General features: G+C 32.7%; 2 protein-coding genes and 1 pseudogene across 2 annotated transcripts; all 3 read right to left on the bottom strand.

Annotated features, from left to right (window-relative positions):
- Positions 1–15,490: 15,490 nt before the first annotated feature.
- LOC148239673 (proteinase inhibitor-like) lies at positions 15,491–15,814 on the bottom strand (annotated as a pseudogene).
- A 2,377-nt stretch (positions 15,815–18,191) lies between these two features.
- On the bottom strand, positions 18,192–18,602 carry LOC148239672 (protein DOWN-REGULATED IN DIF1 11-like). Its single transcript, XM_088212223.1, has one exon. The coding sequence runs from the start codon at positions 18,600–18,602 to the stop codon at positions 18,192–18,194; it is 411 nt and encodes a 136-aa protein (XP_088068349.1).
- Positions 18,603–19,770: 1,168 nt separating this feature from the next.
- LOC110810327 (protein DOWN-REGULATED IN DIF1 11-like) lies at positions 19,771–20,181 on the bottom strand. The gene has a single exon (XM_022036503.2). It carries the CDS (start codon positions 20,179–20,181, stop codon positions 19,771–19,773), a length of 411 nt encoding a protein of 136 aa, XP_021892195.1.
- Between the last annotated feature and the right edge of the window lie 808 nt (positions 20,182–20,989).

Genomic DNA, 20,989 nt, shown 5'->3' with positions numbered 1-20,989 from the left:
GGGATTGTTACAGTTGGTATCAGAGCAACTTTTGTTGGCCTCCTTTGATTCATGAGGGTTTGGACTATATGAAGTATACAAACATTAGGAAACATTTTAGAGAAAGTAGGGCTGAGAAGTAAAACATGTGGGCATGTAAGAGATAGTGTTAAGGAATAGGAAGTGCAAATAGGAGCGATAAATTCCACCTCAAAGTAGGAAGCAAAAATGGGACAAACCAAATTTGAATAGAGACTGTAAGGAGAATTTTTAAATGCACAAATAACATGGAGAAATCTCTAGCAAAATATCTTTTCTAAGTTCTCTAGTGACTAGGAAAAACAATAAACTAAAGAAATATTTGAACGACCAGTTATGCTTTTTGAACCTTTCCTAATATCCAAGGATGTTGGGAGACCTGATACATATCAAGACTTTGATGGATTTTAGAAATTCCTTTTGAATATTCCCTAGGAAGAATGGGTACCGTACTTGTTCGAAAGCTACTAGCAAAGTTCCAAATAGGGATACAATCACGATTTAAAATTATAAGTCATTAAGTAATCATGTGCTTTGAGGAGAATGAATAAATCATATACTTGGTGAATGCAAAGTGATTTTAGTTAGTGAAACAAAGTAAGCCTAACTAGGAATCTTTCTAGATTTGCTACAAACTTAGAAGAAAGCCATGACACTATGGACATGTTATGACAAATAAATCATTAATAAAATAACGATAAATCCAGCATATAGTTCTCATATACCTAAAGGGAACACAAAGTAGTACAATATACTAATATATTAGGATAGACTCCCAAGTAGATATTATTAGAGTAGCACAGCAGAAGTGTAGTAGACCCATAACCCACCACACATGGAAGATTTCTCTCTGAACCAACAAGGAGAAATCAATAATATGATAAACAAGTAACTCATATCTTAAGGTCATATTTAAGAGTGATCACTTAAAAATTTTGAAAACTCAAAAGTGTAATACCTAATCCTGCAAGAGATAAAACCAAACTTAATCACTCATAAATAAAACTCATAAATGAACCCTTCCCCCAAGTAATTCCTAATGATTCTTGACAATAGCCGTGGATTCCATGCTTACCATGTACATTCAAAGGGACTTTAAGAATAAGTTGATCAAATATTGGGGTATATTAAGAATCATTTAGCCTTGACGGATTTAGAAGAATAGTACGATTAAACTAAAGAAAATTCATAAAGATGCCAATAATTAAAAGAAAAAGGGAAAAAGGATCTTGAAAACTCTAGTATGATAAGGAACCACAAATAACATCTGTTACTTCAAAAACCATCACACCCATTTAGTTTTGTACACACCTATCCTGGAGGATGTGAATATGAAACAGAATAGTAAAAGTAAACCGTTGTATTGGTGAACTTTCCTATATGAATACGAACAGCCACAGTAGATTAAAACCCTAAGCCCTTACGAATGATGTCTATGCTGGTGATACTTAGAGGGTTTATTAAAGATTTAAGATAATATACTCCAAATAATCAAATATTGAATTTCAAAAATTAGGAAACAATAGCTTAAAGTAGACATGGGAAACTTGGGAGACTGCAGATGTACCACAGTGATAAGGTTTCTAGGTAATCAAAAATTGATCCATGTAATGAGAATAGGAAATGATGTTTTCAAAACATGTAGTACAGTAATAACAATTGCATACACTATGATTGGAAAACATTAGACGTTAATGAATTTTGAAGATCATTATAGCCCAAGACAGTATTTGACGCAAAAAGGTATGGGAAGGATCGAATCTACTCCTGAAACTCACTCAATGTATGTAATACCGAAATAATAACCACCTAGAATTAAACTCTTCCCTCTAATTGAATTTACAATCCTAAAGGGAAGTAAAAATAAAGATTAGGGAAATAAACAAGGAAAGAAAAAATGTCACAGACTTAATAAGTTGATCCCTACTCTTTGACTCAACAAGACTTCTAAAGACTCTTACTTCTTGAAGAAATTAAAGAAGCTAATTTTTAGCAAAAATACTAAAAGAAGAAAAGCCAGAACTCTCAAGAATTCTCTCAAATTTATTTTCAAATGTGTGTTTTACATCATAGGAGCAAAGGTCTATTTATAGCCTTTCCCGAACAATCTAGATGAGTACAAAAATCTTCAGATAATTAATAAAATAATATCTAAGATAAAATTCTATCTTAATGTAGGATAAATTCAAAATAAAATAATTATTCTATCTCAAATTAATTAATTAATTAATATTAACGGATAGAGTTATAATTAAAATAATAATTAATTTAAATCCATATTTATCCCATGTGAAATCCTTTTAAAAACCATGTGAAAATTAATTTTAACACATAGATATTATGAAAAGTGGGTCCTAAGCCTTTTAAAAGTTTTAAAATAATAAAATAAATAAGAATTAGGTAATTTAAATATTTTAAAAGGGGGAAAAGAGGGGACGGCCGATTTGGGCTACTCGGATGGGCCGGATCGGCTGGTTCGTGCGGGTTGCGAGGGAGGAGGCCTGCAAGAATTGCGGGCTGGGATTGGGTCATTTGGGCTGTTCGTGGGCCCGTCCGCGAGGGGTGTGGGTGTTCAGCCGTTTGGGCCTGCGTGCGTGCGGAACTGACTTGCGCCATTTGGGCCATCTACGGGCCCGTCTGCGCAGGGTACGGGTGTTCGGCCCCTTGGGCCTGCGCGCGCGATCCGTATGGGCATGCATGCATGTTCATGGGTCGTGCGAGCTAGGTCACTTGTTTGGCGCACGTGTGGGCCTCCTCCTTAGGCATGGGCTTTTTTACAATTCTTCAAGTCCATTAATCTTACTTGCACTTTATGCCTTCTAGCTTGGACAAACTTGGCCCATCTTTTGGAATAATTCCAATTAGGAAAGCGTTCAAACATGAAACTACTCTCCTATTCTGGGCGTTCCTCATTGATGTAAGGTTGTATTTTTTGAACTAATTCTAAGCTGTCTGGGATCACATCATCTCTCATTTCTTTAAAAAGATTCATCCTCAAATCTGAGCCTTCATCACAAGGGAAAAGATTAGGGATTATAGTAGGAAACACGCATACCTCCCTGGCATGTTTGCTTTGTTGTTGATGCACGTCATGACTTCATTCATAATTCCTCTAGAATCTTGATCAAATCTTCGTAGCCCTCTTACTATGGTAATTATTTGTAAGAGAAAAACAGTACGACTTTAAAAAGAGTGGTTAAGGTCAAAATGAATCTCCCTGTAGGTAATTACAATTTAACGTCCCTTTTCATAAGAGATATTCCTCAACATTATGTCTCTGTCTTCAGGACACTCCTTTGTTTTCTGTCTTGGTCTTCCTCGCAATGGACCATCTTTAGCTGTCTGTTGGGCATCCTTTATGCTTAATGGGCCATTGACTTTCTCTATGGCCTTCTTTTTTTCTTCTACACTTCTTGAGTATTCATTAAAAGACTATTTAATTTTAACATGATCTTCATGTGCCTCTTTTGTTGATAAAGATGTAAGGACATGATTCAAACCTTCCTTTCTCAGTGAATATCAATTGGTGCGGCCGTAATGTTGTACCTGTCTATTAAACTACAAGGTCTTCCAAGTATCAGGTGACTAGCATGCATAGGTACGATATCACAACATACCTCGTCGTGATATTTTTCGATGAAGAACGATACTATGACTTGTTTGGTAACTTGAATTTCGCCACACTCATTCAACCACTGTAACCGATAAGGATTTGGATGCTTGATGCATGTCAACCTTGCTCTTTTCACGAATAGAGTGCTTGCCACATTAACACTGCTACCACTATCAATGATCATTCCACATACCTTATCATGGACAAGGCATCGCATGTGGAATATGTTCTCCCTCTGGTCGTTGTCCTCTCATTGGGCTTATAGGTTCATGACCCTTCGGACAACAATGATACTTTCTCGGAATGAAAGCATGTCACTTTATTGAAACATAGTGAATTTTCCTGCAAGGTAAAGGTTAATGAAAGAAAATATCTCCCTCACCTTCACTCATGTTTACCTTGCAATCTCTCAGTTGACAGCTTCGTCTGTCGAGTTGAGCATTTGAAATCGAAATCACTTAAATCAGGTCTACACGTTAGTCCTTATGACACAAGGAACCCTAAAGGATTCTGATTTCTACTGAAGCTCAGAAACAAGCACACAGAAAAAAAGAATGGTGTGCTCTTTATGCGTTAAACAACTAGTAATAATTAGTCACTTAATTATGTAACAGTCATAAAATAAAGAAAACAAAAATATAGATCACAAAGAATGACAATTTGGACTGATGCGTAAGGATCTGATCAATCTTGATGGATATAATTAGTAGGTGTATCTTCCTATACTACACCCAATTTATCGGCTACGATCTACGACCGATTAAGTTTCTTTATGCAACATTGATGCAGATTACAGAAATGCAATTTAGAATTAAATGTGGATAGTGTGCGGAAAGAAAATAAAAGTTTTCGCTCACACGAGTTAGGCAACATACTTTGCCTTTGATTTCTCAAATGATTTCCGATCACCAAGTAGGCAGTTATTTTGCTTTTGTGATACAAAATGCAAACATGTGCCAATTGTCTTATAGGGTGCAACTAGGGCATTTTTGGTAATTTTGGATATATAATTTTTTTTTTGAATAATAACACGAACTACTTGAATTGAACGGATAGATATGAATTCAAGCAGGATGCAATATGAATTAATAATCAAATAATTTTGAGTGCTAATTTAAGAACAAAATGCTAAATCAAATAAAGATAGATTTAGGTTTCAAGGAGCCAAAGCTCTTACACCAGATGACGCGATAAGGTATGGGGGAGGATCGAATTTACTCTTGAAACTCACTCAGCGTATGCAATACCAAAAAAATAACCACCTAGAATTAAACTCTTCTCTCTAATTAAATCTATAATCCTAAAGGAAAGTAAAAACAAATACTAGAGAAATAAACAAGAAAAAAAAAATCACAGAGTTACCTATAAGTTGATCATCGCTCATTGACTCAACAAGACTTCTAAATACTCCTTCTTCCCGAAAAACTTGAAGAAGTTAATTTTTAGCAAAAATGATAAAAGAAAAAAAGTTAAAACTCTCAAGAATTCTCTCAAATTTATTCTCAAATGTGTGTTTTAAATCCTAGGGGTAAATGTGTATTTATAGCCTTTCCCGGACAATCTAGATGAGTACAAAAATCTTCAGATAATTAATAAAATAATATCCTAGATAAAATTCTATCTTAATGTAAGATAAATATAAAATAAAATAATTATTATATCCCAAATAAATTAATTAAATAATCCTATAGATTTATAATTAAAATAATAATTAATTTAAATCCGTACTTATCCCATGTGAAATCCATTTAAAAAATATGTGAAAATTAATTTTAACACATGGGTATTTTGAAAAGTAGGTCCCAAGCCTTTTAAAATATTTTAAAATAATAAAATAAATAAATATTAAGTAATTTAAATATTTTAAAAAGGGAAAAAGAGGGGTCGGCTGGTTTTGGCTACCCGGATGGGCCGGCCCAGTTGGGCTGCGCGGGTTGTGCGGGAAGAGGCCCGCGAGAAGCACAGGCTAGGCTTGGGCCGTTTGGGCCGTTTACGGGCCTGTCCGCGTGGGGTGCAAGTGTTTGGCCCCTTGGGCCTACGCGCGTGTGGTTGGTTCCATGCGGGCCTAGAGGGTCGCGTGCGTGGGCGCTCCTGGCACTCAAACACACGATTCATGTGGGCACATGTGCATGTTCATGGGCCATATGGGCTGGGCCACTTTTTCGGCGCACGTGTGGGCCTCCTCCTCGAGCGTGGGCTTTCTTACAATTCTTCAAACCCATTAATCTTACTTGGGCCTTAAGCATTCTAGCTTGGACAAACTTGGGCCATCTATTGGAATAATCCCAATTAGGACAGCGTTCAGGGATGAAACTACTCTCCTATTCTGGGCATTCCTCATTGATGCAAGGTTTCATTTTTAGAACTAATTATAGGTTGTCTAAGATCACATCAATATTCCTTTTGCTTGATAAAAAATTCTAAAGAAATTACAGTGAGACACTAATAACTATAACTGTTAAAATATTTAGAATTAAGAGACCAAATCCTAACAATTATACCTTAGTCATAGAAGTTAGGAAAGAAGTGTTTACAAACTAAACGTTATAACGACACCACCAAGTTGAGGAATAACTTGGAAATGAGTAAATATGTTTTGAACCCCTGCTCGTAAATTTTGAGAACCCAATCTTTTTTTTTTTAAAGGAGAGATTTGTAACACCCAGCTAGCACAATGTTTTCTTCAGCCCAATCCAAAAGACCTAAGCCCATAGGCCTAGCCCCAAGCCTGAATGACCTCCCTTTTCTCTTCTGACCTGTAACACAACAAGGGGGGAGGATGAGTTTAGTATAAAGAGAGGAGAGGAAACTTGAGGGAGAATGAGAGTGGTGACCTAGAGAGAAAAAGAGAGAGGGAATAGTGATATCGAAAGAAGCTAAGGGGAGGGTGAACAATAAGTGAACTTACCAGAGCAACATCATTGATGCGGGGGTGTAGGGAGAGGAAGGAGAGACTGTGTTGAATCATCATTATACATATCCGAGAAGCAAGTACCATTTGCTCTTCATTGCTCAAATAGAAATTTACATTATAAGTTCTTTGTGATTTCTTCTTTTTGTGTTTGGGTGGTATAGAACTGATTCAGGAGGAGGATCTAGGAGGCAAAGATAGTTATGTTAAAGTTCCTAATAATAATAGAGAAGAACAAAAAGAGAGACAGAGTAAAAGTTTGTGGGAAGGAGCTCAAAACTGGGAGGTCTTTACTGGATTGGTTTAAAGAGGTTCTGAACTAAGGGAATGGAGAAAATTCTGTGATTAATTAAGCTTGGACAGAGAGAGGAAAAAATGGCTAACCGAACTAATTAAGAGAAGAGAGGGGGAAGAGGAAAATTGAAATGTGTGTCGATTTATATATATATGTATTTTCTTGGTGAATATTTTTTAAAAAATGCATGGTGACCCTCATACGTTTAATGCTTGGGGATTTACACATTTGCTTTACTATAGTATATTCATTGTGTTCATGTGCTTGTTGTGCTTGGAATATGCTAAAATTACAATACAGTAGGCCCAGTTATTTGGTTGAGGGGTCGATGCCCTGAGTGTGTGTGATTGGCATTGATATGTCGTTGGTGGGAAATTGTAATATTTACCATTCTGTGATCCAAATTTGAAGGAATATAGGATTCTATTATGGCCTAGTGGTTGGGTCGAGGGTTCGATGCGTCAGGTGTGTGTGATTGGCATTGACATGCAATTGGTGGGCAATTGTAATATTTGCGGTTCTATGATCTGAAGGTGAAGGAATATGGGATTCTATTGTGGCCCAGTGGCTGGGTCGAGGGTTTGATGACCCAAGAACTAATTATTTATCTATATTTTTTTCCTTCTTTCTTCTTCGTTTTAGTTACTTTTCTCTTTTCTTTTATGTTTGCAATCTTGGTACATCTAATGGCTATAACTGTGGAATGGGTGAATATCCAGTGGCTTAAGCACCAAGGAAATGTTGTAAATATGTCAAGAGGGAAGCTGGATTGATGGTAATTAGCATTAGGGGTAGAAATTAGGATAGGGGCTGTGGGAAATAAAATAAATCAGGGGAAGAGGGGGGAAATACGGGCTGAACTGAAGAGAAAAACGTAGGGAGTTTGGTGAGGGTGTTCTTAATAATTTGAGAGGCGTTGGTGCTCCATTAGGCAAATTTAAGAAGTTGAGGAGAGGTTTACGGTGGGAGTTAGACTAAGATACTGGGCAAATTATGGTTAAAGGAAAATAGACCTGCTAGGGGTAGACTAAGTTGGGAAGAATTAGGGACAGGCAAATGGAGGTATATGGTTGTGAATAGATGACTTTTTAGGAGGGAAATTAGGAGTAAGCAGAGCAAAAACTTGTTGTAATGGGTTAGGGTTTGCTATGCTGAATGCAGAGACTACATATATGACCAATGATAGTGAGAGAAAGGAAGGGAAATGGTTAAGTTGGATAATGCCCAGTACCGGGAAGTTAGATGTAAATTTTTTACTTGTTTTGATGTGAATTTTAAATTTTACTTACTGGGCTATATAGCTCATTACATGTTATATATTACAGAGCAGATAAAACAAGAGTAAGAATCGGATGTACAAGAAGCGTGTGTTCAAACTTTGGAATAAGTAAGGCGTACCATAGAGCAATTATCGTTGATTTAGAGCATGGTATGAGATTGTTTTGATATCATTACACATATACATGTCTCATTTAGATGGAATTACTTATACTTCCATTATTAACACTTGATAATCTAGTTTGGCATTGTAAATGAGGTAAATGAGAATTAGTATACATGAGTATATATATGTATACATGAGTTTCAAATGGAATGAAAATTTATGCAGGTTGATGTCTTGAGATTTGATGTGTTGTTTATTAAAAATAATGTGAATAAATCTTACATGTTTGATTAGTATAACAACCACCTTTGAAAACTGGGGTTGTTACAAACTAGGTCTATGTGATAAAATTAAATTATTTTGCAATATATAACTTTTCAAATATTTTGATGAAACAATATATGAAGGATATATATCAATATATAACTTTGTAGATATATATACTTTGCTAAAAACTCGATATTTTATACGCTTCAAATTAAAATTATTGTTAATAATCCAAAAAAATGGACATATATAGGAAAAATTATAAACTACAATTATGTTTTATAACTCATTTGTCAAGAGAGATGGGAGCATGTACTTCCTTCCCATAATTCAATATGCAATAGTTCCATACTTTCTTGTTTTTTTTTGTGAGCTACAAGTTCATATGTCTGCAACTGTTTCATTGACAAAACGATATCCACCACAAGATGGTGACAATCGATCCTAGAATATATTATTTTCAAACAGCGATTTCGACTCACGTTAACCTTATTTTCTTGAGAAAAAAATATTCTAACACTTCAATGTTGCATCTCCCATTAATTTTATGGACACAAGTTTGATAGAATTCCTCATCAATTATATGGTGTCCATACTTGGGTGACAAACTTATATTTTGTGAAAATATCAGTATAAAGAGTAGTCCTGCAGTGACAAAAAGTGCCAGAAAATTGAAGGAACAATCCAATTTTGCCTTATTGGGACCAAAAGAAAGTTTTTGGAATAGCTTTTGAATTTAAGATAGAAATTCAAAATTTAATCATTAAGCAAAATGATATTAACAAATATATTATGTTAAAAAAAATTACTCTCATATTTATTGGCTTTGAGGTATTTTATATTCAATCCACAAGATTGAAAATATTTGCCCAATCATTCAAAAAGAGAAAAACAAAAGAAAATATTTCTCCAATCCCTCAAATTATGGGTCAAATTTTCCTTATTTGGGCAGATCATTGGACTCATTAGCAAGTTCAGTGCAAAGTCTGTTATGGTACCTAGAGTTTATAGTAGTGGTAAAATTCGGCATATACTAGACAATTAATATTAGATGAAATTAAATAGAACGAATTAGAATACAATAGTTTGATTTAATTTTCAATTTGGAATTAGATGTCCTAAAGAGTTTTATTTCATTCTGTCCAGATTAAATGGACCGAGATTTTAAGGTATATATATTCTTAGATTATTATTTTATCTTATTAATTCCATAAATGATCTATTAAATAAATAATTATTGTTTATGAAATTTATTATTTAGTTTTATTTTTATTAGATTTATTAATTATTTTTTAATTAAAACTCATGTAAGGAAAAATATTTACAATTAATTTGAATTTAACCAAATAAATTTAGATAGTCTGTTTTTTTTTTTTTTGGCCTATTTGATCTAATTCAATCTTCTTTCATATTAATAAAAACTCATGAAATATCATACATAACCTATTATTTGAATGTTAATTTTCAACTGATTTTTTTGTGAATTCATATAATTTAACCAGGTCTATGTGATGAAATTAAATTATTTTACAATATATAATGTTTTAAATATTTTGATAAAATAATATATGAAGGATATATCAATATATAACTTTGTAGGTATACATATACCTTGCTAAAAGCTCGATACTTTATATGCTTCAAATTAAAATTAACATTAATAGCCCAGAAAAATAGATATATGTGGGAGAAATTATCAACTATGATTATGTATTATAACTCGTTTGTCAAGAGTGATTGGAGCACGCGTTTCCTTTCTGTAATTCAATATGCATTCCATACTTCCTTGTTTTTTTGTGAGCTACAGGTTCATATGCCTGTAATTATTTTATTGACAAAACGACATCCATCACAAGATGGTGATAATTTATCCCGGAATTTTTTATTTTCAAACAACAATCTCGACTCATGTTAACCTAATTTTCTTGGAAAAAAAAGTATTCTAACACTTCTATGTTGCATCTCTCACTAACTTTATGGACACAAGTTTGATAGAATTCCTCATCAATTATATGATGTCTATACTTGAGTGACGAACTTATATCTTGTGAAAATGTTAGTATAAAAAGTAGTCCTGTAAGAACAAAAAGTGCCAATAAAGTGATGGAACAATCCAATTTTATTATATTGGGAACAAAAAAAAAATTTTTGGAATAGCTTATGTACAATGGTTCTTTAGTTTCAGAAATTAATTATATAGATATTTTTTTGTAATAATTTAATATATACACCCTCTATTAATTGCATCTCTTAATTAAATTATTAATTTAATATAGAAATTCAAATTTTAATCATCAAACAAACTAATATTAACATATATATTATGTTATAAAAAATTAATTTCATATTTATTACCTCAAACTAAGTTTTATTTTCTTTCCCATCCTTCGACCTACCCAAAACCTTTCACTTCTAATCCATTTTAGGAAGATTTGGCCCACTAGTATTTTAAATTTTTCTTATACGCTTCCTATGGACTTGGCCTCACCAGGTTCATTAGACCAAAATCTTTCTTTCTAAAAGATCTTTTCTATGGGTTCGACCCACCATTATTTGGATCAAACTTCAGCTGTCTTCTATATGTACATATATGATTTCTTTTTTTCTTAACGTTCAGCCCACCAGGGGCTTCTCTCTCTTCCCTAGCCTGGTTTTCTATTAGGGTCGGCCAACTCAGGTTTAGATCCCTCACATCCCTTCATTTTTTGTTTTTGTCTCCTAGACCCAATAAAATCTGAACACATATCTAGCCCATTTCCATTTGGGCTCGGTCCAATAAAAATTTAATCCAATCTCCTAGATATTTTTTTGTAACGTTCGCTATAATAGATTAATTTAAAATGTACACCCTCTATTAATTACATCTCTTAGAAATTCAAATTTTAATTATTAAATAAATTAATATTAACATATATATTATGTCATAAAAAATTAGTCTCATAGGTTTCGAGGTATTTTATGTTCAACCCACAATATTAAAAATATTTTCTCAAAAATTACCTTTGTATTGAGTATTCTCGAAAATGGAAATGATTCACAAAAATTTTAATTAATTTCAAATAAAGACACATTATATATTTATTTATTTATTATAAGGAATTAAATTAATATCACAATATTATGAGGACGACTCTGAACTTAAGAAAATTAATTAAAAATCCAGGTAGAGAATATTAGCCTGTATGAGAAACTACGGTTACAATGTTGCACGCATTGACCCTAATCCAAACCCTTCCGCAGTCAAAATCTAGGATCACCTTATTTCCTTCCGGCAACACAGTGGCTTCAGCCACAAGTGGATTTTCTCTCTTTATAATTTCCGCTGCCTCATCTCCGTTTCTCCCTACAAGCTCCGGCCATGAGTTTTTACCTGCAACACCCATATATACATATGTATATTTTCTTATAACTATGCATTAATTCATTAACTTATATATACACATGTAATATTTCTAAATTAAATTACTGACAAAATAAGAGACTTCACTTTTTACATTTTTTTTCCTAATAAAATTGTAAGAGTTTAGTCTAGGTGTCAACCGGACATGTTAGGTTAAATAATTTGATTACTTAATAAAATATGTGATAAACTAAAGAGATAATAGGGGTCTTTTTTACACAAAAATTGAATTTTTTGTTACAATAAAAACAGAAAGAATACTGATTATTTAATATTATAAAATATATATATATATATATATCAATAAATTTCTATGAAATAATTTTACGAGATTTAACCAATTGTGTCAATTAGTAAGATATTACTAGAAAATAAGAATTAATCATTCACTTTTATTAAAATAAAATTGAGAGAAAAAAAGGTTGATCCATACTGACCTGGGCAATCAGATGACATTTTCTCTCTATAATTCAATAAAACAAGTGAAGATGAGTTGATGGATTTACATAGCTGATGAGGTGGGATATAAGTGTTTTTTCTTAAATCAGAAACTTAAAAATGCATTAAAGAAGGGAATTAATTACAAATTAAGATGTTATTTATGGGCAAGACCATTCTTGAGTTCAATAGATTTATATACATTGTAGTGACATTAATTTATACGTCAATATATTATTGGTTTTCTTTAGGTAATATTCATGTGTGCCTTAAGTAAATAATGTGTTGCGTAGGTTGTAAGTTATGTAACGGTTCCGAAATTTTAAAAGAAATAATTCATAAATTAAGTGTGGAACCGAAATAATTAGTGTCTATATTTCTTACACAATAACTTAAAGTACTAAATAATGCTACAAAAATTACACTTTTGAAAGAAATACAAAAAATTAATGAAATAAACGGAAAATAAATAAAGTACTAAATAGTACACTTAAAGTACTAAATAGTGCTACATAAATTACACTTTTGAAGGAAATACAAAAAATTAATGAAATAAACGAAAAATAAATAAAACTGGTATGCTACTCGCAACTCTCTAATGGATCAGCCTCTGGATTCTGGTCATCTTGATCTGAAATGATTAAATAAGAAATGAGCTACGCTATCCCAGTAAGAATATCACGCTATTCAACGACATAGAAATAAAGGTTGGTAGAAAAATCAAAACAACTAATGGAACTCTTAATTAAACAAATTCATTTATCATAAACAAAATCCTTTGCCATCTATTTACCGTAGTGAGATTTACAAAACAACTTATAGAGATAATAACATAACTCAAATAATGATTTCATATGCAATCGATTTGAATAACAATTCTATCCTTTATCAACCTATTAGTATCCATGGGGGTTTATAAGGATGTTCCTACAACACGTGAACCATTTCCTTTAACATTTCAAATTAACGGGCCGTCTCCATACCCAGTCCGATATGAGCGCCAAACCACTAAACCTCAATACTCCGTCCAGTGTGAGGGTGAAATGGGTCGTCCCCATACCCTATCTGGTATGAGTGTCAAATTACCAAACTTCGATACCCCATCCGGTATGAAGCAACGTTCACGGTAGGATTTCCTATGCGCCCAGTTCGTCTACCATCTCTCAGGATATCCAGTAAGGCTGTCGCTTCATCCATTCACTTAATCACACAATTTTCCGTTTTTCTTTAATCTCTCTTTTTTCCAATTCAACCGTAAACCCATAAAATAAACAATACATGCATTCAAAGCTGTAAAATCGATCAATCAGATACTATCATGCATTCAAACCATAAAAATAATTAACAAAAACAATAATATATAATTTTCGAACACATAATTAATTATGAATATTTTTTAAATTGTATAAAATACCGTATTATTATTAATTTAACTTCAATTCCATAACAGAGAATAGAGTAAGAGATTCTTACTCAATTCGATGCCTAAAAAATGAAACTTGTTGACTGTGCCTATCGCGGTCCCCGGATTCCCTGAATTTTTCTTCGGAAATTAAAACACACTACAAGTATCTACAAATATCCCAAAAAATCCAAAAACAGTGTCACGACCCCTTTTTGGCTAATTTTGAAATTCCAGCAACGGTGGCTCCGACGTGCTTCGGCGACGACGCCACTGCTTGCGATGGTGGTCCACCTCAGGTTGGCTATTTTTGGCCAGTTTTGCATCAATCCTTGCGAGAAAACACATTAAGGGACCTCAGTTGGCCGAAAAAATTGAAAAACTGAAACTCACCAGCAGCAGGGCTCTTCGGTGAGGCGGCTCCGCTAGCTCGCTTTTGCGGTTGAGTGTTTTACTTTGGTCAACCTGTAGAGAAGAAAACGGTGAAAAAATTTTGCATAACGGAAATCGGGAAGGGCCTTATCGGAGGTGGTTTTTAAAATTTTTTGCGGCGGCACTGCCGGGCTTTGCCCGTAGTTTTTGGCCAATTGGCCGATCATTTTACTCCAATATGGCCATGGGGGTGTTTAAAATTGAATTCTGAGCAAAAAGAAATTTTGTTACTTCTTTTGGCGATCGGAAGTGGCTCCGGCGTGGCGTTGGATGGTGGTGGTTCTCCTTTCCAGCGATTGGGTCTTTTTCTCCGATGAGGGTGTCTGACGGCTAGGCTTAGGATTTGGTGTGAAGAGAATTATTTATATTCGTCCCCTTTTAATATGGGCCGTCCATCGCGATTGATCTGAAACGTCTGATCGCAATTAAATAGGGAGTGAATCTAGACCGTTCATCGCTATCTGATATGAACCGTCCAATCGCGTTTAAATAAGAAGTGGATCTGGACCGTTGATCGCATTTAAATCTGACCGTCCAAGCGCGTTTAGGGAGAGAACACATCCAGGTCGTTTGTGCATGCGGGAGCGAATATGGACGGTTTGATCGCGGGCACGCGGATCGCCCGCGTGGCCTCCCGTGTGGCACTGTGTCAGTGTCTGTTGCCACGTGGCGCGTTCTGGTTCGTAAGAGCTACTAACCGGGCATCTTATGTGGTATAACTTTTTTAAATTACATTTTGACCCATAGTTTTCGATTTTTCTTTCAAAAATACCCTCAAAATCCAAAATTTCACTTGTTTTTTTTTTCAAAATTATTTTCAATTTCATTCTCTTTCAAATTTTTTTCATTTTTATACTAAATTAAAATAAAAAATTAAAAAAACTACATTTACAAATTAATTTAAATTACAAAAAATTAATTTGGGTATTACAAGTTATTTTGTCCAAACTAAAAAATTTAACCCAATTGAAAAACTAAACCGAAATGGTTTAATTTAGTTTAGTTTTTAATTACCCTCCAAAATTTGATTTGCATTGAAATTAAATAAAATTTTTAAATCAAATTAAAATCCAAATTGTATATAATTAGAAAATAGGATATGATATTAATATATAATAAACTATTAAATCACATAAAATATCAGTCACATTTATTTATTTCCAATTATTCAAATAAATATCTAAAGGAAAATAACATAAGAGAATTTACTAATTATTGAAAATTAAATAAAAACTACTTATTTATTTATTTGGTTACAATGGAAGCTAGATCGGTCAAGAAACTAGCCCATGTATTATTACATTTATTATATGAAATTACGTGGGCAATGTTAGCCTATAGTAGGAACTAGAGTAACAATCTTGCAATCGTTTACCTAAACCCAAACCCTGTTGCAGCTAAAATTCTTGATCACCGGAGTTCCTTCCAACAACACGATGACTTCCAAGACATTTGGATTTTCTCTCTTTATGGTTTCCGCTGCCTCATCTCCATTTTTCCCAACAAGTTCCGGCCATGAGTTTTTACCTGCAACACCCATACATATATATATATATATATATGTATATAATTTCTTATAATTGTGCACTAATTAATTACCCTTACATATGAAAAGAAGAGTTGATCCGTACTTACCTGGGCATTCAGACACCATTCCTTTCTTCTCTAAATTGTTTTTGTTTCTCTTATATGTAAAATTCAATAGAACAAGTGAGGATGAGTTCCTGAGGTTGTAGGGTATTTATATAGCATATGAGGCGGCTCGGTGGAGATGTGGGAAATTATTTCATGAATTTTAATTTGTAAAGTATGGCTTTGACTTTGATTAATGGTGGCTGTTCATAGGTTTTACGCAGCTTACCTGTCCTATACTGTACAGAGCTTATCCATATCTATTAACAAGGGAAGAACACCATATATAATAAAAGAGATGTTCTTAGTGTTTACCTATATATATATATATATATATCAAGAGGAAGATAAGAAAAGAGTCTGCAGTCGTGAAGTATGGAATTTGAAAGGATCCCTGCTCATCCTCAAGGACTATATGCCTGATTTATCTTCAGATGAAATTGAATTTGATATTTCCTTATAATTTTTAAAAATAAAAAAAATGATAATATATTTAAATTTTCAGTTAAAGTAATAATATATATAATAATTAGTTAGTTAAAATTTTTAAATATAAAATTAAAAAGTGATAATTTGTAACAGTTAACCAATTAATTTGAAAGGATTTTTCTTCTCTTGTTGTGACAAGAACTCTAAATTGATAAAGAATATAAGTTTTGATGAAGTAAATCTCTTAGAATCTCGTCTTAATTTGTAGGATAAGTATTTTTGAATTCTTATGAGATTTACTTGAAGTTGAAAGCTATTCATGAGGAGAGTTATGTTTGATTGCGGAAGAATGAATGATTATGTATAAAAAATCTTTAGAACTTTTATTATCTATATGACTATTGTGTCTTAAAAGAGATGAGTATCAAGTTATGACTCTCCCAACAAGAGTAATGACTCTCTCATGTGAAATACTTGAGAGTTTATGATTGGAAAGTCTTTTTTGACCATTTTGTTATAATCATCTTTATCATAAGATCTTAGTGTGAGTTGCACCCCATTCTTTTCTCGCATCAACCCCCTTCTTCAAAATAATTTTTTCTCGAATTGGGATATTCTCATTAATTATTTAATTGACTCTCCTTCTTGTGAGAAAGATATCTCAACACTTTAATGCTGTAAATCCCAACACTTCAATGCTCGGACTTGGGTGACAGAGCTATATCCTCTGAAAGTGCCGGTACAAAAAGCAGTCCTGCGGCGAAAAATAGTGCCAGAAAAGTGATGGAACAATCCAATTTCGCCATATTGGGAGCAAGGGAAAGTTTTCAAAATAGCTTGTGTACAATGGTTCTTCAATTTTAGAGATGAATTATATAGATGTTTTTTTTATAACGGTCACTATAACATATTAATTTAACATCTACACCCTCCTCCGTTAATTACATCCATTAATTAAGTTATTAATTTAAGATAGAAATTCAAATTTTAATAGTTAAACGAACTAATATTGACATACATATTACCTTATAAAAAATTGATTTCATATTTATTGGCTTTGAGGTATTTTACGTTCGATCCACGAGATTAAAATATTTGTCCAACCTTTCTCAAAGAGAAAAAAAAAAGAACATATTTCTCCAATGCCTCAAACTACGAGGCAGATTTTCCTTATTTGGGCAGGCTGATTGGACTCGTCAGCAAGTTAAGTGCGAAGTTTGTTATGGGACCTAGAATTTACAATAATGCTAAAATTCAGTATGTACTAAAATGTTATTATTAGATTGAGTTAAATAGATCAATAAGAATATAGTAGTTTGATTTATTTTTTAATTTGTAATTGGAGGTCCTAAAAATTTTTATTGATTCCTTCCAAACAAAACGGACTGAGATTTTAAGATACGTATATTATTAGATTATTGTTTTGTTTTGTCAATTCCGTATATTACATATTAAGTGAATAAGTATGGTTTACGAAATTTATTATTTAGTTTTGTTCTTATTAGGTTTATTTATTTATTTTAATTAAAAACATCATGTGAGGAAAAAAAATACAATTTAATTTGAGCTGAACCCAATAAATTTAGATAGCGTTAGCGTTTTTTATTTTTTTTTTCTGGCCCTATTTAGACTCATTGTCTCCTTTTTAATATTAACAAACACCCATGAAATGCCATACATAACTTACTGTTTGAGTGTTAATTTTCTAATGATATTTTCTCCATGAATTCATAAAAAAAAATTTTAACCCTGTCCATTTGATAAAATTAAATTATTTTGCGACATATAACTTTTCAAATATTCTGATAAAACAATATATCAAGGATATATCAATGTGCAACTTTGTAGATACATATATACCTTGCTTAAAGCTCTATACTTTGTATGCTTGAAATTAAAATCATTATTAATAGTCCAGAAAAATGGACAAATACAGGAGAAATTATAAACTACAATTAATGTATTATAACTCATTTGTCAAGAGAGATCGGAGCATGGGCTTCCTTCCCGTAATTCGTTATGCAATAGTTCCATACTTCCTTGCTTTTGCTGTGGGCTACAGGTTCATATGCCTCTAACTGTCTCATTGACAAAACGACATCCACCAAAATATGGTGACAATCTATCCCGGACTCTATTATTTTCAAACAACAATCTCGACTCACGTTGAGCTGATTTTTGGGAGCTAAAAGGTATCCCAGCACTTCAATGCTGCATCTCCCGTTAACTTTCTGGACGCAAGTTTGAAAGAATTCCTCATCGACTATATGATGCTCGGACTTGGGTGACGGGGCTATATCCTCTGAAAGTGCCGGTACAAAAAGCAGTCCTGCGGCGAAAAATAGTGCCAGAAAAGTGATGGAACAATCCAATTTCGCCATACTGGGAGCAAGGGAAAGTTTTCAAAATAGCTTGTGTACAATGGTTCTTCAATTTTAGAGATGAATTATATAGATGTTTTTTTTATAACGGTCACTATAACATATTAATTTAACATCTACACCCTCCTCCGTTAATTACATCCATTAATTAAGTTATTAATTTAAGATAGAAATTCAAATTTTAATAGTTAAACGAACTAATATTGACATACATATTACCTTATAAAAAATTAATTTCATATTTATTGGCCTTGAGGTATTTTACGTTCGATCCACGAGATTAAAATATTTGTCCAACCTTTCTCAAAGAGAAAAACAAAAGAACATATTTCTCCAATGCCTCAAACTACGAGGCAGGTTTTCCTTATTTGGGCAGGCTGATTGGACTCGTCAGCAAGTTAAGTGCGAAGTTTGTTATGGGACCTAAAATTTACAGTAGTGCTAAAATTCAGTATGTACTAAAATGTTATTATTAGATTGAGTTAAATAGATCAATAAGAATATAGTAGTTTGATTTATTTTTCAATTTGTAATTGGAGTTCCTAAAAATTTTTATTGATTCCTTCCAGACAAAACGGACTGAAATTTTAAGATACGTATATTCTTAGATTATTGTTTTGTTTTGTTAATTCCGTATATTACATATTAAGTGAATAAATATGGTTTACGAAATTTATTATTTAGTTTTGTTCTTATTAGGTTTATTTATTTATTTTAATTAAAAACATCATCTGAGGAAAAAAAAATATACAATTTAATTTGAGCTGAACCGAATAAATTTAGATAGCGTTAGTGTTTTTTATTTTTTTTTTCTGGCCCTATTCGGACTGATTGTCTCCTTTTTAATATCAACAAACACCCATGAAATGCCATACATAACTTACTGTTTGAGTGTTAATTTTCTAATGATATTTTCTCCATGAATTCATAAAAAAAAAATTTTAACCCTGTCCATTTGACAAAATTAAATTATTTTGCGACATATAACTTTTCAAATATTCTGATAAAACAATATATCAAGGATATATCAATGTGCAACTTTGTAGATACATATATACCTTGCTTAAAGCTCTATACTTTATATGCTTGAAATTAAAATCATTATTAATAGTCCAGAAAAATGGACAAATACAGGAGAAATTATAAACTACAATTAATGTATTATAACTCATTTGTCAAGAGAGATCGGAGCATGGGCTTCCTTCCCGTAATTCGTTATGCAATAGTTCCATACTTCCTTGCTTTTGCTGTGGGCTACATGCTCATATGCCTCTAACTGTCTCATTGACAAAACGACATCCACCAAAATATGGTGACAATCTATCCCGGACTCTATTATTTTCAAACAACAATCTCGACTCACGTTGAGCTGATTTTTGAGAGCTAAAAGGTATCCCAGCACTTCAATGCTGCATCTCCCGTTAACTTTCTGGACGCAAGTTTGAAAGAATTCCTCATCGACTATATGATGCTCGGACTTGGGTGACGGGGCTATATCCTCTGAAAGTGCCGGTACAAAAAGTAGTCCTGCGGCGACAAATAGTGCCAGAAAAGTGATGGAACAATCCAATTTCGCCATACTGGGAGCAAGGGAAAGTTTTCAAAATAGCTTGTGTACAATGGTTCTTCAATTTTAGAGATGAATTATATAGATGTTTTTTTTATAACGGTCACTATAACATATTAATTTAACATCTACACCCTCCTCCGTTAATTACATCCATTAATTAAGTTATTAATTTAAGATAGAAATTCAAATTTTAATAGTTAAACTAATATTGACATACATATTACCTTATAAAAAATTAATTTCATATTTATTGTCTTTGAGGTATTTTACGTTCGATCCACGAGATTAAAATATTTGTCCAACCTTTCTCAACGAGAAAAACAAAAGAACATATTTCTCCAATGCCTCAAACTACGAGGCAGGTTTTCCTTATTTGGGCAGGCTGATTGGACTCGTCAGCAAGTTAAGTGCGAAGTTTGTTATGGGACCTACAATTTACAATAGTGCTAAAATTCAGTATGTACTAAAATGTTATTATTAGATTGAGTTAAATAGATCAATAAGAATATAGTAGTTTGATTTATTTTTCAATTTGTAATTGGAGGTCCTAAAAATTTTTATTGATTCCTTCCAGACAAAACGGACTGAGATTTTAAGATACGTATATTCTTAGATTATTGTTTTGTTTTGTTAATTCCGTATATTACATATTAAGTGAATAAGTATGTAATGGCCCCGGAATTTTAAAATGAAATATGTGTATTAAAAAGGTCAAATACGGAAGCGTAATAAAAATTTTGATTAACATCCCTTACACTAAAACCAAAAACGTGCTCAAAGTATAAAAGAACAAACTAACTAAAAGAGAAACTCAAAA

Source organism: Carica papaya, unplaced genomic scaffold, assembly GCF_054855325.1.
Source record: "Carica papaya isolate Zhongbai unplaced genomic scaffold, ASM5485532v1 h2tg000034l, whole genome shotgun sequence".
Taxonomy (NCBI): Eukaryota; Viridiplantae; Streptophyta; class Magnoliopsida; order Brassicales; family Caricaceae; genus Carica; species Carica papaya.
This window is presented reverse-complemented; position numbering and strand designations above follow the sequence as displayed.

Bases quoted from the DNA above. Each gene is read 5' to 3' on its own strand.
- LOC148239672 (XM_088212223.1), bottom strand. From the start codon at position 18,602: ATGGCGAAATTGGATTGTTCCATCACTTTTCTGGCACTATTTTTCGCC.
- LOC110810327 (XM_022036503.2), bottom strand. From the start codon at position 20,181: ATGGCGAAATTGGATTGTTCCATCACTTTTCTGGCACTATTTGTCGCC.